Raw genomic sequence first — 15,745 nt, forward strand, 5'->3', positions numbered from 1 at the left:
GACTGTGTATGGTACATCAATTACCTTTTTCAGTTCTGCTTTTGTCTCACCAAGATGCAGTTGCAAAGCAGTATGGACCATGCCAAATTGTTGCAACACTGGATAGAAAGACACAGGTATCCCCCCAAATAGATTTAGTGAAGGCTGTTTGTACCTGGTGATAAATTAACAGATTCAACTGCTGTTCTTTAATGAGCAAGCAGACCAGACTGGCAACACATACAGGAAACACCACACAGTGAACCTACACCTCTGACTACTACCTACTCTACAGCTGCCGTGTTGTTTTGTGCCAGAATTCATTCCCCTATAAGAGTTTCTCCCTGACCGTTTTCAGACTCAGACTGAGTGTTCATACTCTTACTACTCTTAAAAAAAGTATCTTAGATATGAGGACATTCCAATGCCACTTTGAAGAGGGTTCCCAATTAAGCACTAATGATCATGGGATGGCCCTAAGTGCAGATATTTTGTTACTTCTCGCTAGGCCTAATTGGGGCTGGTGTATTCCAATGGGGGTCGAAACAGACAGGAAACCAGTATCTTCACAATGGTGAATCATCTGTGACCTCTCATAGCTACGATTTTATCATCGCTGCAGTATCAAACAAGTGTTCATTAATTATGTATATCTACAGTAGAACATGGGGGGGAGAAGAGATAATTGCTGATCAGAAGAAGATTTTACTTGTCTCATAGGAAATATGTTACATAAGAAACCTTCCATTAATGATCAGTTTGAATTCAGGTCTAAGGGAAGACCCAACTAGTTTTGTCATTGTACTAGATTGCTTTTGTTCCTTCTTATAACTGTTATATGCACCGTGCATGTGTTCCTGTGCTGTTTAATGTACAGCTGACCTCTTTAGCTGAAGCATTCGCTGCAGACCCTGACCTTTACAGTGTGAATAATGAGCATGATTAGTCATTACTTTTGGTAAATATGACATGTGAAGCTATAGAAGCAGATAAAAAGCCGAACACTCTATTGGACAGAGAACATTAGTTGACAAGAAGGATAACAAGAACAGCTCTTAATTTGACTTAATTTGATAATTAATGGATATTTTTGTAGGGGGTGATACAATTTTTGTTAGGGCAAATCAAGTCTGACACAAGTGGAAATTGCAAACTTTAGAAGCCTTTTTAAACCTTGAATACACTACAACTTTTAATTTCCTGCTGTGATCAAATTAAGATTCAACATCTGAATAAGAGTATGAGGTATCTAAAGTACTTCCTGGGTTCCTACCTCCTCCTTTGTAAAGCCTATTTATATTGCCTCTGCTTCTTACGGTATACATTGCCACCACCACCACCACCACCACCAGTTATTTGCCTCTGAGTTAAAGGCTTTGAACAACAATGACAGATAAATACAAATACAGATTTCGGCGATGCCATATGTCGTACCCAAGAGTATGTTTCATTGCAGCGCAAATACATTTTTTAAAGTTTATGGTAAATAGGCTGGCACTTCACAGAATATGGATATTAGATGTATTCTCTTGGTGTAGTCTGAGAATACACGAAGACTAAACCAAACGTAGCCACTTTAAATGCATCCGGAGCGCATGCAAGTTGGAATCCGGGCGGCTGAAAAACGAGCGTCCTGTCAAACGCAGCTTGGTACGATTAAGCTCATCATGACAGGATAGCACTTCCAGTCACACACTACATATTTCCCCTTGTCCTCCCTCTGTTGCTGGCTTGATCCATCTCACTCAACATCGAGGTTGCAGGAAATTCACCAATGGATTATTTATAGGTATTTTGTTCTGCTGTGACGAGTCGTCGCAACAATCTGACATATGTAAATAGCTGCTAAGATATCCGTGAACGGTACTGAAGCCCTTCCCTACATTGCAGGGAATAAACCTGGGGTTTGGGGTAAATACCCATCCAACCTGAATCCGTGTTCACACTGTAGCACAGCCAGTCTAGTCACTGACGTGCTTGGATCACAAGGTAGTGAAGCCGCTAGCTGGGATTAAAAACGGTTGCCAGGGTAAAGTTTTGAAGTAGATGGATGTTTGAGGCTTTTGGAGAAGGGGATATCCTTTAACAGTTTCCCTCTGTCTACTGCTTCAGCTTCCATACTGTGTCTGCACTGTGTTCTCCTCTCACTCTTCAACTCTGCGCTCGGGTTTACGAAGACATTTTGATAAGTATATGGCTCAATGGACAAATGTCAGAAGTGTGGAAATGAATTGTAATGTGTGTTTTCTTTTTGTTTTCCAGCCCCTCTGACAGACAAGCCTCCAAAGATCCTGTTCCCCTCAGAAAGCAAACTCAGCATCCTGGAGCTGCAGTTAGGTAAGACACCAGCGGGTTTATGTTCCCAGACAAGCACTGTCTCTGTGTGCTACTTTAACCAAAGATAGGGTCACTATTAGTACCACAGTAATGTTTTACCTTAGTAGATCATTTTACAAGGGCATATTTGCATTGATTCAAGATGGGTAGGCTTTACACTCAGTTTAGCCCGCTGTGAATAGAAAGCCTCCCAGTGTGGTTGTTACTGAGATTACTGGGACAACTTAAACTGATATTTCCATGTCATAGACTGACCAGGTGAATCCGGGGTATGGAACGGTAGTATGTGCCAGGAGCACCGGTTTGAGTGTGTCAGTTTATCGTGTGTATCAAGAATGGTCCAGTACCTAAAGGACATCCAGCCAACTTGACACAACTGTGGGAAGTATTGAAGTCGTGTTGTATTCGGTGCATGTGACTAATAAACTTTGATTTGATTTGAGTCACTCAGTATATATCACACTACTTGAAATGAAAGATACTAAAGACACTAAGACACTAAAGAAATGAAAGATGAAATTGCCAGCGATGCTTTATTTGGAAGGCGAAATCAACTTGGACACAGGGAGCACCTGAGAGCTCTGCAACAATCCGACATGTTTAATTCCCTTTCTGAGGTGGTGACATGAACATGTTACCTTTATTTAACCAGGCAAGTCAGTTAAGAACAAATTCTTATTTTCAATGACAGCCTAGGAACTGTGGGTTAACTGCCTGTTCAGGGGCAGAATGACAGATTTGTACCTTGTCAGCTCAGGGGTTTGAACTTGCAACCTTCCGGTTACTAGTCCAACACTCTAACCACTAGGCTACCCTGCTGTCTCTGAATGGCGAAAAGCATCTGATCTGGTTTACCTCAACATACAACATGGACACGGTCTGTGTTTGATCACCTGGATAATATGGGGAATGAACCCATATTAGTGTGCCTAACCAGCCGCTCATCACAGGGATACATGGGATACTTCCTGCCGCTCTGTGATTGGCCCAGAGCACAAGCAGCTGCGGAGGGAGAGAAAATGGGTCATGATGGAGGTATCCCTTTGATGTAAATGTGTCACGGTGATGAACACATGAGGCGGAGGTACAACGTGGCAATCAGGAAAAGAGGTGCGAGTCATTATGTGGTTTATCAGATAAAATGTTTGGGGATGGAGGGTGATTCTACGCAGTCCATTCACTGACAGTGCTTAAGCCAGAAGTGTATATGCTATACTGAGCAACTAAGGCAGCAGTCAAATCACAGATATTTAAAAAAACATGTACTTCCCTGAATGTTTGTGCATTTTCTGACTGAGAAAATTCACAGTGAATTCTGTAGACACTGTTGATCTCCTCTGTATCCAAACATGTTTCAACATGGAAGAGATCAGGTTTTGAACTACAGTGTATCTGGATTGGTGGGGGTCCTGTTTTCATGCTCACCCATGCTTTCATATGGTTTCCCAGTCACATATTCATAATACATGTGGGGGAGCCTGTTTGAAGTTCCAGCTATACAAAATCCTGTCACTTACTCTCATTGTCACGGTAACATGGTCATGTCACCACCTCAGAAAGGGTAGTAAGTGAGGGGGTAGAAAGTGGAGAGAGGGGTTGGAGAGGGAAGGAGAGGGGGTGGAGAGGGGAGAGAGGGGAGTGAGGGGGTGGAGAGGGGAGCGAGGGGGTAGAGAGTGGAGAGAGGGAAGAGAGGGGAGTGAGGGGGTAGAAAGTGGAGAGAGGGGTTGGAGAGGGGAGAGAGGGGAGGGTGGGAGAGGGGGTGGAGAGGGGGGGAGTGAGAGGGGAGAGAGGGTGTAGAGGGGAGGGGGTGGAGAGTGGAAAGAGTGGTTTGAGAGTGGGTAGAGAGGGGCTAGAGTGGGGAGAGAGGGGGTGGAGAGAGGAGAGAGGGGGTGGACGGGGAGAGAGGGGGGTAGAGGGGGTATAGAGGGGAGAGAGAGGGTGCAGAGTGAAGCGAGTAGGTGGAGAGAGGAGAGAGGGGATAGAGAAGGGAGAAATAGGGGGTGGAGAGGGCAGAGAGGAGAGAGAGGGGAATGTTTAATATTCATTCCCTCATTAAATATAGAAACATAAATGGCTACAGTTGACAGTTAATTAGGCGAGAACGAGAGAAGGAGGAAGAGAAGAGAGGAGGAGGGAGGGAGAAAGGGAAGAAGAGAGAGAGGAGTGAGGGAGAGAGTAGGAGTGAAGGAGGGAAGGAAGGATGATGAGAGATGGAGGAAATGAGAGGAGAGTAATGGGGGGACAGGAGAAATGACAGAAGAGACAGCAGGGAGGAAGGGAGAGGAGAGATGGAGAAAGAGGAGAAGGAATGGAGGAGGACAGGAGATGAAAAGAGAGGGAGCCGTAAACTGCAGGCCCAAATGAATCAACACCTATTTTTTCTCTTACCATTTCACAATCGATTCCCTAATAGTTATTTAATAAAAACGTGTTGTATAAATGCTTGCTGTGGCTCTGGGTGGGCAGCATTACTGTGTCTCCTCAAGGCCCGCCCAGCAGAACAAATCAGATTCATCATTGTGTCGGTGAGTCTGTTATACCATTAGATGCATTATGTTCACAGTGTAGCATTGTGGAACTATATCCTCCTTGCTAACGCACTCTAGGTGTGTTATCATGAGAGATTGGTCAGCAGAGGTAATGGTGAACCTGTATTGACCTTTGGCAGCCTAAAGAAGTGATGACATGTTTGCCTGCTAATGTAAATAACATCTCACTCTGTCTAAAAGTAGACCAAACAAAAAGTAATGTGTTTCACCTTGGTCCTGATCTGGTGTCTGTATTTTCCCACGGATGGATGTTTCATAATGCTTTTATCACAACGATCTTAATGTAGTCAGTGAGTACAACACTGTACAGTACCTTCTATCCAAAGAGAATAGTGGTGACTCAGAGACCCCATTTAGGAGCACTCCCCCACCCCCACCCCTTCATAAAGAGCAGCACCCTCCCTCCCCCTCCCCCACCCCTTCATAAAGAGCAGCACCCTCCCTCCCCCTCCCCACCCCTTCATAAAGAGCAGCACCCTCCCTCCCCCTCCCCCACCCCTTCATAAAGAGCAGCACCCTCCCTCCCCCTCCCCCACCCCTTCATAAAGAGCAGCACCCTCCCTCCCCCTCCCCCACCCCTTCATAAAGAGCAGCACCCTCCCTCCCCCTCCTCCACCCCTTCACTGATTCCAAGATGGCATAGCAGTTCAGACGTCTTTTGTCCTCGTCTTGTCGTGTCCCGTATATATATATATTTACAACTTTTTTCACATACATTTTTTTATTTTCCATCAACTCATCTTCAAAACACTCTCCTGCAACCCGCCTCACCAATTTATATTTATAAAAAAAAGTATTATTTACCTCAAATCTGTAATACTCCAAGAAGATAGCCAGAAGCTAGCCAGGAGCTAGCCAGAAGCTAATCCAGAAGCTAGTTCAGAAGCTAGTTCAGAAGCTAGTTAGCTTCTTTACTGGCAAATCGTTAGTATTCAGCTAACCACGGTTTGTGGTCATCAGCTATCCTTTAGCTCAAAAATCTATCGCCAGTTTTGTACGGTGCAGTGCAGCGCGGCTCGGAACGGAACATACCGGACCAATTTTTCTCTCCATGTCCCTGGATTTCAACCGCTAACTCAGGACATTCATACCTGGATCTCACAGCTAGCTAGCTGCTATCCGTGTGACTATCGGCTTTCGTCGATTCCGGAGCAAACATCAATTATTCCGGAGCTAGCCAGCTCCGTCAATCACTCCTGAGTTCCATCAATCACTCCTGGGCTGCAGTCACCTATCCGGACCCGTTTTACTGCCTACGCGGACCCCACCTGGCCTTCACAACTGGACTGCCGACGTTATCTACCCGAAGGAGTTATCCGGCTGGCTCCTCCGTCGCGACGTTACCTGAACGCCCATCTGCGGCCTGCTAACCATTAGCTGTCTTATCGGCTGCTATCTGAATAGACAATCGGACAATTTATTTATTTATTTTTATTATTATTATTATGTTTTCTTCTTGGGTCTCTATAACTATATCTATTGTTTTTATTTTTGTTGTTGTTGTGTGATTTGGATTAATCCCCTCTACCACACGGAACCCCACTAATCTACTGACCGAACGCAAGAGGTGGCTAATAACACACCTCCATCCTATGCTAGCTTGCTACCGATGGCCTGGCTGGCTGTCTAAATCGCCGTGACCCCCAACCAACCTGTCGGCTATCCGGGCCCTTTTGATCACTCGACTAAGCATGCCTCTCCTTAATGTCAATATGCCTTGTCCATTGCTGTTCTGGTTAGTGTTTATTCGCTTATTTCACTGTAGAGCCTCTAGTCCTGCTCACTATACCTTATCCAACCTATTAGTTCCACCACCCACACATGCAATGACATCTCCTGGTTTCAATGATGTTTCTAGAGACAATATCTCTCTCTTCATCACTCAATACCTAGGTTTACCTCCACTGTATTCACATCCTACCATACCTTTGTCTGTACATTATACCTTGATGCTATTTTATCGCCCCCAGAAACCTCCTTTTACTCTCTGTTCCAGACGTTCTAGACGACCAATTCTTATTGCTTTTAGCCGCACCCTTATTCTACTCCTCTTCTGTTCCTCTGGCGATGTAGAGGTAAATCCAGGCCCTGCAGTGCCTAGCTCCACTCCTATTCCCCAGGCGCTCTCTTTTGACGACTTCTGTAACCGTAATAGCCTTGGTTTCATGCATGTTAACATTAGAAGCCTCCTCCCTAAGTTTGTTCTATTCACTGCTTTAGCACACTCTGCCAACCCGGATGTTCTAGCTGTGTCTGAATCCTGGGTTAGGAAGACCACCAAAAATTCAGAAATTTTAATTCCAAACTACAACATTTTCAGACAAGATAGAACTGCCAAAGGGGGCGGTGTTGCGATCTACTGCAAAGATAGCCTGCAGAGTTCTGTCCTATTATCCAGGTCTGTACCCAAACAATTTGAACTTCTACTTTTAAAAATCCACCTCTCTAAAAACAAGTCTCTCACCGTTGCCGCCTGCTATAGACCACCCTCTGCCCCCAGCTGTGCTCTGGACACCATATGTGAACTGATTGCCCCCCATCTATCTTCAGAGCTCGTGCTGCTAGACGACCTAAACTGGAACATGCTTAACACCCAAGCCATCCTACAATCTAAACTTGATGCCCTCAATCTCACACAAATTATCAATGAACCTACCAGGTACCTCCCCAAAGCCTTAAACACGGGCACCCTCATAGATATCATCCTAACCAACTTGCCCTCTAAATACACCTCTGCTGTCTTCAACCAAGATCTCAGCGATCACTGCCTCATTGCCTGCAACCGTAATGGGTCAGCGGTCAAACGACCTCCACTCATCACTGTAAAACGCTCCCTGAAACACTTCAGCGAGCAGGCCTTTCTAATCGACCTGGCCGGGGTATCCTGGAAGGATATTGATCTCATCCCGTCAGTAGAGGATGCCTGGATATTTTTTTTAAATGCCTTCCTAACCATCTTAAATAAACATGCCCCATTCAAGAAATTTAGAACCAGGAACAGATATAGCCCTTGGTTCTCCCCAGACCTGACTGCCCTTAACCAACACAAAAACATCCTATGGCGTTCTGCATTAGCATCGAACAGCCCCTGTGATATGCAGCTGTTCAGGGAAGCTAGAAACCATTATACACAGGCAGTTAGAAAAGCCAAGGCTAGCTTTTTCAAGCAGAAATTTGCTTCCTGCAACACTAACTCAAAAAAGTTCTGGGACACTGTAAAGTCCATGGAGAATAAGAACACCTCCCCCCAGCTGCCCACTGCACTGAAGATAGGAAACACTGTCACCACTGATAAATCCACCATAATTGAGAATTTCAACAAGCATTTTTCTACGGCTGGCCATGCTTTCCACCTGGCTACTCCTACCCCGGTCAACAGCACTGCACCCCCCACAGCAACTCGCCCAAGCCTTCCCCATTTCTCCTTCTCCCAAATCCGTTCAGCTGATGTTCTGAAAGAGCTGCAAAATCTGGACCCCTACAAATCAGCCGGGCTAGACAATCTGGACCCTTTCTTTCTAAAATTATCTGCCAAAATTGTTGCCACCCCTATTACTAGCCTGTTCAACCTCTCTTTCGTGTCGTCTGAGATTCCCAAAGATTGGAAAGCAGCTGCGGTCATCCCCCTTTTCAAAGGGGGGGACACTCTTGACCCAAACTGCTACAGACCTATATCTATCCTACCATGCCTTTCTAAGGTCTTCGAAAGCCAAGTCAACAAACAGATTACCGACCATTTAGAATCTCACCATACCTTCTCTGCTATGCAATCTGGTTTCAGAGCTGGTCATGGGTGCACCTCAGCCACACTCAAGGTCCTAAACGATATCTTAACCGCCATCGATAAGAAACATTACTGTGCAGCCGTATTCATTGATCTGGCTAAGGCTTTCGACTCTGTCAATCACCACATCCTCATCGGCAGACTCGACAGCCTTGGTTTCTCAAATGATTGCCTCGCCTGGTTCACCAACTACTTCTCTGATAGAGTTCAGTGTGTCAAATTGGAGGGTCTGCTGTCCGGACCTCTGGCAGTCTCTATGGGGGTGCCACAGTGTTCAATTCTTGGACCGACTCTGACTCTCTTCTCTGTATACATCAATGAGGTCGCTCTTGCTGCTGGTGAGTCTCTGATCCACCTCTACGCAGACGACACCATTCTGTATACTTCTGGCTCTTCTTTGGACACTGTGTTAACAACCCTCCAGGCAAGCTTCAATGCCATACAACTCTCCTTCCGTGGCCTCCAATTGCTCTTAAATACAAGTAAAACTAAATGCATGCTCTTCAACCGATCTCTACCTGCACCTACCCGCCTGTCCAACATCACTACTCTGGACGGCTCTGACTTAGAATACGTGGACAACTACAAATACTTAGGTGTCTGGTTAGACTGTAAACTCTCCTTCCAGACCCATATCAAACATCTCCAATCCAAAGTTAAATCTAGAATTGGCTTCCTATTTCGCAACAAAGCATCCTTCACTCATGCTGCCAAACATACCCTTGTAAAACTGACCATCCTACCAATCCTCGACTTTGGCGATGTCATTTACAAAATAGCCTCCAATACCCTACTCAACAAATTGGATGCAGTCTATCACAGTGCAATCCGTTTTGTCACCAAAGCCCCATATACTACCCACCATTGCGACTTGTACGCTCTCGTTGGCTGGCCCTCGCTTCATACTCGTCGCCAAACCCACTGGCTCCATGTCATCTACAAGACCCTGCTAGGTAAAGTCCCCCCTTATCTCAGCTCGCTGGTCACCATAGCATCTCCCACCTGTAGCACACGCTCCAGCAGGTATATCTCTCTAGTCACCCCCAAAACCAATTCTTTCTTTGGCCGCCTCTCCTTCCAGTTCTCTGCTGCCAATGACTGGAACGAACTACAAAAATCTCTGAAACTGGAAACACTTATCTCCCTCACTAGCTTTAAGCACCAACTGTCAGAGCAGCTCACAGATTACTGCACCTGTACATAGCCCACCTATAATGTAGCCCAAACAACTACCTCGTTCCCTACTGTATTTTATTTATTTATTTATTTTGCTCCTTTGCACCCCATTATTTGTATTTCTACTTTGCACATTCTTCCATTGCAAATCTACCATTCCAGTGTTTTATTTGCTATATTGTATTTACTTTGCCACCATGGCCTTTTTTTGCCTTTACCTCCCTTCTCACCTCATTTGCTCACATCGTATATAGACTTGTTTATACTGTATTATTGACTGTATGTTTGTTTTACTCCATGTGTAACTCTGTGTCGTTGTATCTGTCGAACTGCTTTGCTTTATCTTGGCCAGGTCGCAATCGCAATTGTAAATGAGAACTTGTTCTCAACTTGCCTACCTGGTTAAATAAAGGTGAAATAAAAACATACAAAAATAAAGAGTAGCACCCTCCCTCCCCCTCCCCCACCCCTTCATAAAGAGCAGCAACCTCCCTCTCCCCCAACCCTTCATAAAGAGCAGCATCCTCCCCCTCCCCCAACCCTTCATAAAGAGCAGCACCCTCCCACTCCCCCAACCCTTCATAAAGAGCAGCACCCTACCTCCCCCTCCCCCACCCTTTCATAAAGAGGAGCACCCTCCCACTCCCCCAACCCTTCATAAAGAGCAGCAACCTCCCTCTCCCCCAACCCTTCATAAAGAGCAGCATCCTCCCCATCCCCCAACCCTTCATAAAGAGCAGCACCCTCCCACTCCCCCAACCCTTCATAAAGAGCAGCACCCTACCTCCCCCTCCCCCACCCTTTCATAAAGAGGAGCACCCTCCCACTCCCCCACCCCTTCATAAAGAGGAGCACCCTCCCACTCCCCCTCCCCCACCCCTTCATAAAGAGGAGCACCCTCCCACTCCCCCACCCCCACCCCTTCATAAAGAGGAGCATCCTCCCCCTCCCCAACTTACCCCTTCATAAAGAGGAGCACCCTCCCCCACCCCCACCCCTTCATAAAGAGGAGCACCCTCCCACTCCCCCACCCCCACCCCTTCATAAAGAGGTGCACCCTCCCACTCCCCCACCCCCACCCCTTCATAAAGAGGAGCACCCTCCCACTCCCCCACCCCCACCCCTTCATAAAGAGGAGCACCCTCCCACTCCCCCACCCCTTCTTAAAGAGGGAAACAGTAATTCCCTCTGCTAAAGTTTGCACAATGCCTCATTGAATGTAATGGTAAACGATTGCCGGTTTTACTGTCCTCCAAACCCAGCAGATGTGATCACTCTTGTAGAAAATAATTAGTCTTGCATTATTACGGTGGCTGGACTGGCGCCCATCAGCACACAAGGGCAATAAGGATCTCATCCTTCACCTCCATCCCCCACCCCCCCTCCTCTCCTCCTTCACCTCCATCCCCCATCTCCTCCCCCTCCTCTTTCACCAACACCCCCCGACTCCTCCCCATCCTCCTCTCCTCCTATACCACCATCCCCCATCTCCTCCTCCTCCTCTCCTCCTTTTTCTCCATACCCCATCTCCTCCCCTTCCTCTCCTCCTTAATCTCCATCCCCCCATGTAATTCCCTTCCTCTCCTCCTTAATCTCCATCCCCCATCTCCTCCTCCTCCTCTCCTCCTTTTTCTCCATACCCCATCTCCTCCCCTTCCTCTCCTCCTTAATCTCCATCCCCCCATGTCCTCCCCCTCCTCTCCTTCTTCATCACCTTATCCCCCATCTCCTCCCCCTCTCTCCTCCTTCACCAACATGCCCCCATATCCTCCCCCTCCTCTCCTCCTTCACCACCATCACCTAATCTCCTCCCCCCTTCTCTCCTCCTTCTCCAAATGGCCCCCATCTCCCCCTTCTCTCCTCATTCCCCACCATCCCCCCATCTTTCCCCTATCCTCTCTTCCTTCCCCACCATCCCCCCATCTTTCCCCTATCCTCTCTTCCTTCCCCACCATCCCCCCATCTTTCCCCTATTCTCTCTTCCTTCCCCACCATCCCCCCATCTTTCCCCTATCCTCTCTTCCTTCCCCACCATCCCCCCATCTTTCCCCTATCCTCTCTTCCTTCCCCACCATCCCCCCATCTTTCCCCTATTCTCTCTTCCTTCCCCACCATCCCCCCATCTTTCCCCTATCCTCTCTTCCTTCCCCACCATCCCCCCATCTTTCCCCTATCCTCTCTTCTTTCCCCACCATCCACCAATCTTTCCCCCCTCCTCTCTCCCTTCCCCACCATCCCCCCTTCTCCTCCCCCCTTCTCTCTGCTCCCTCAGTGTAAGATAGGAAGGTGTCCTCAGAGCTAACAATGCATCCTCTGCTGGGTCAGTGACAGAGAGAGAAGTTAGCTTGCCTCAGACACACACACACACACACAGCTGGTCATTTCTAAATGATGTTGGTCCTTTGTGGAGCTGACTGGGTGGGTGACATCCTCTGGCCTCATTGTCCTCTACCAGGCTGACATTTCATCTGAGTCTAATGGAATTGAGGCCTGTGTCAGTCAGACCAGAACAAACAGTGACCACTCAACCAGGCCAGCTGTGTTGCCTGTGTGTTGATCTCCCAAATGGCACCCTATTCCCATTGTAGTGCACTACTTTAGACCAGAGCCACTCCACTCTCTCTAAGCACTGGTCAAAAAGAGTCCACTGTAGAAGGACTAGGGTGTCATTTGGGAGACCAACACACAGGCAACACAGCTGGCCTGGTTGAGTGGTCGCTGTGTGTTCTGGTCTGACTGACACAGGCCTCACTTCCATCAAAAAGGAGAAAAAGGAGGAGAGGAAGGGGAGGAGATGGGGTGTCATTTGGCCTAGCAAAATGTCATTGAAAAGACGACTATGCCCGACAGTCTACGTTCAGTTTTGAAAGTTGAAAATACATATTTTTCATGTCATTTAGGTTTGGATGGAACTTCAAATTTTTTCAATGTACTTGCAGGCTATACATATAGACGCAGTATAGAAAATTGGTCTATGAACAATTTGTATTAACAATCGTACATCACTTCAGTATTTACACACAGTATTTATTTACATCATTCACGGACTAATTGTCTATATTCCACTACTGAAGAAGCATGACTCTAATAATCTTATTTCATATTTTGAGTATCCAGCTTGACAAAAGATACATGTTGCAATATTTCGTGCCTCAATATTAAGTGAATTAATGGTGCAACCAACTGATTTATTTTTTTACAATTATATTGTGTACAAACAATGGAGTATTGCATCCTATTCTTACTCTTTTAATCAATGGCATCAACATCCTGGAAAACCAATTAACCCAATCAACCGACCAATCAACCGACCAATCAACCGACCAATCAACCGACCAATCAACCGGATCTTGCAAAACAAATGAACAAACATATGCAAAAGCAACACATATCTTGGTCCATGTTAGTATGAAAATACAGTATAAATTCAGTATGTATCTTCCACTATGTCAAAAGTGTGTATGGTATGTAAGTTTAGTATCACTTTGTATTAGGTTTGGATGCAGGAAAGTCACATTGTGCTCGCATTACGTTCAGATCTGCCATGATGGGCATTGAATTTAACGTAGTCTCAACGCAAATCAGGCATAGGCAATGTAAAGGGATGGGGTAATTTGGGGGCGTGGCTTTCTGATATTTATTAATTTATATTTTTGGGCCTCACACACGCTACGCTGCTGTCTAGGTGGACCTGCATCCCTCCCAGCATGCATTACAGCAGCTCCAACAGGGGGAAGGACATCAGGGTCGTGATCATTACAAACTGAAGAAAATGGCGGCACTACACATCAACCAAATGTGTAGAAGCACTGTGGCTATGAAAAACTCCCTAGAAAGGCAGGAACCTAGGAAGAAACCTAGAGAGGAACCAGGCTCTGAGGGGTGGCCAGTCCTCTTCTGGCTATGCCAGGTGGAGATTATAACAGTACATGGCCAAGATGTTCAAATGTTCATAGATGACCAGCGGGGTCAAATAATAATAATCACAGTGGTTGTCGAGGATGCAACAGGTCAGCACCTCAGGAGTAAATGTCAGTTGGCTTTTCATAACCGATCATTCAGAGTTAGAGACAGCAGGTGCGGTAGAGAGAGAGTCTAAAACAGCAGGTCCGGGACAAAGTAGCACGTTGGTGAACAGGTCAGTGTTCCATAGCCGCAGGCAGAACAGTTGAAACTGGAGCAGCAGCACGGCCAGGTGGACTGGGGACAGCAAGGAGTCATCAGGCCAGGTAGTCCTGAGGCATGGTCCTCGGGCTCAGGTCCTCCGGGAGAAGAGAAGGAGAAAGAGAACGAGAGAGAGAGAAAGGGAGAAAGACTTAAATTAAATTGCGCAACAGCTTTTTAAAAAAGTTTTGAGAGGAATGGGAGATTTGATATAGGCCGATAGTTTTCTGTGTCGTTTGGCTTTTTCAAGAGAGGTTTTATTACTGCCACTTTTAGTGAGTTTGGTGAGTTTGGTACACATCCGGTGGATAGGAAGCCGTTTATTATGTTCAACATAGGAGGGCCAAGCACAGGAAGCAGCTCTTTCAGTAGTTTAGAAGTTTAGTAGTTTAGAATAGTAGTTTAGAATAATAGAATAGGGTCCAGTATGCAGTTTGAAGGTTTAGAGGCCATTACTATTTTCCTCAATGTGTCAAGAGATATAGTATTAAACAACTTGAATGTCTGGTTTGGAGAAATACGCAGATTTAAAGAGGAGCCCGTAATTTGCTTTCTAATGATCATGATCTTTCCGTCAAAGAAGTTCATTAATTTTTCACTGCTGAAATGAAAGCCATCCTCTCTTGGTGAATGCTGCTTTTTAGTTAGCTTTGCGATAGTATCAAAAATACATTTTGGATTGTTCTTATTCTCCTCAATTAAGTTGGTAAATAGGATGATCGAGCAGCAGTGAGGGCTCCTCAAGGTACTGTCATTCAAAGCTAGTCAGAAGACTTCCAGTTTGGTGTAGCGCCATTTCGGTTCCAATTTTCTGGAAGCTTGCTTCAGGGCTTGTGTATTTTCTGGATACCAGGGAGCTAGTTTCTTATGACAAAATTTTTTTAGGGGTGTGACTGCATCTAGGGTATTACGCAAGGTTAAATTTAGTTCCTCAGTTAGGTGGTTAACCGATTGTTGCCTTCTGACGTCCTTGGGTACAAAACGCACATTGTCGTTTTCGGTAGAAAAATGTTTTCCATTTCTCAAATGAACACAACCTAGAGGCTGAGAGGTCAGAAAGTAGTGTGAACAGCTGTGATGGTGTGACGTGATACTGTGCCATAGTATTGGGGGTGTTAGCTGAGCGTAGCATCACTCAGTAGTCCAACACACAGCAGATCCCGGCTCACACAGAGCTGCTGCTCCAGAGGGGGTTGGCACCTGGACACACACACGCACACACTCACAACATTGTCATGAATACACATATCATCACAACACTAAAGACTTGGTTGTACTTGGAGAACACCCGTATAAGTAGTGGTCTCTCCCTGTCTGGAGCCAGGTAGCCCAGAATAATCCTCACCTGTATAAGTAGTGGTCTCTCCCTGTCTGGAGCCAGGTAGCCCAGAATAATCCTCACCTGTATAAGTAGTGGTCTCTCCCTGTCCTGAGCCAGGTAGCCCAGAATAATCCTCACCTGTATAAGTAGTGGTCTCTCCCTGTCTGGAGCCAGGTAGCCAAGAATAATCCTCACCTGTATAAGTAGTGGTCTCTCCCTGTCTGGAGCCAGGTAGCCCAGAATAATCCTCACCTGTATAAGTAGTGGTCTCTCCCTGTCTGGAGCCAGGTAGCCCAGAATAATCCTCACCTGTATAAGTAGTGGTCTCTCCCTGTCTGGAGCCAGGTAGCCCAGAATAATCCTCACCTGTATAAGTAGTGGTCTCTCCCTGTCCTGAGCGAGGTAGCCCAGAATAATCCTCACCTGTATAAGTAG

The 15,745-nt window shown here is 46.3% G+C and overlaps 1 protein-coding gene across 2 annotated transcripts in view; it reads left to right on the forward strand.

Moving 5' to 3' along the window:
* LOC110495483 (interleukin-1 receptor accessory protein-like 1) overlaps positions 1-15,745 on the forward strand; it is a 385,189-nt gene that overhangs the window by 229,898 nt on the left and 139,546 nt on the right. For both annotated transcript variants that reach the window (XM_036951893.2, XM_036951894.2), the window contains exon 6: positions 2,242-2,316. In XM_036951893.2, the coding sequence (XP_036807788.1) occupies positions 2,242-2,316 (75 nt within the window). The remainder of the gene's footprint in view (positions 1-2,241; positions 2,317-15,745) is intronic.

This window comes from Oncorhynchus mykiss, chromosome 18 (assembly GCF_057628025.1).
Source record: "Oncorhynchus mykiss isolate SJ-2025 chromosome 18, ASM5762802v1, whole genome shotgun sequence".
Taxonomy (NCBI): Eukaryota; Metazoa; Chordata; class Actinopteri; order Salmoniformes; family Salmonidae; genus Oncorhynchus; species Oncorhynchus mykiss.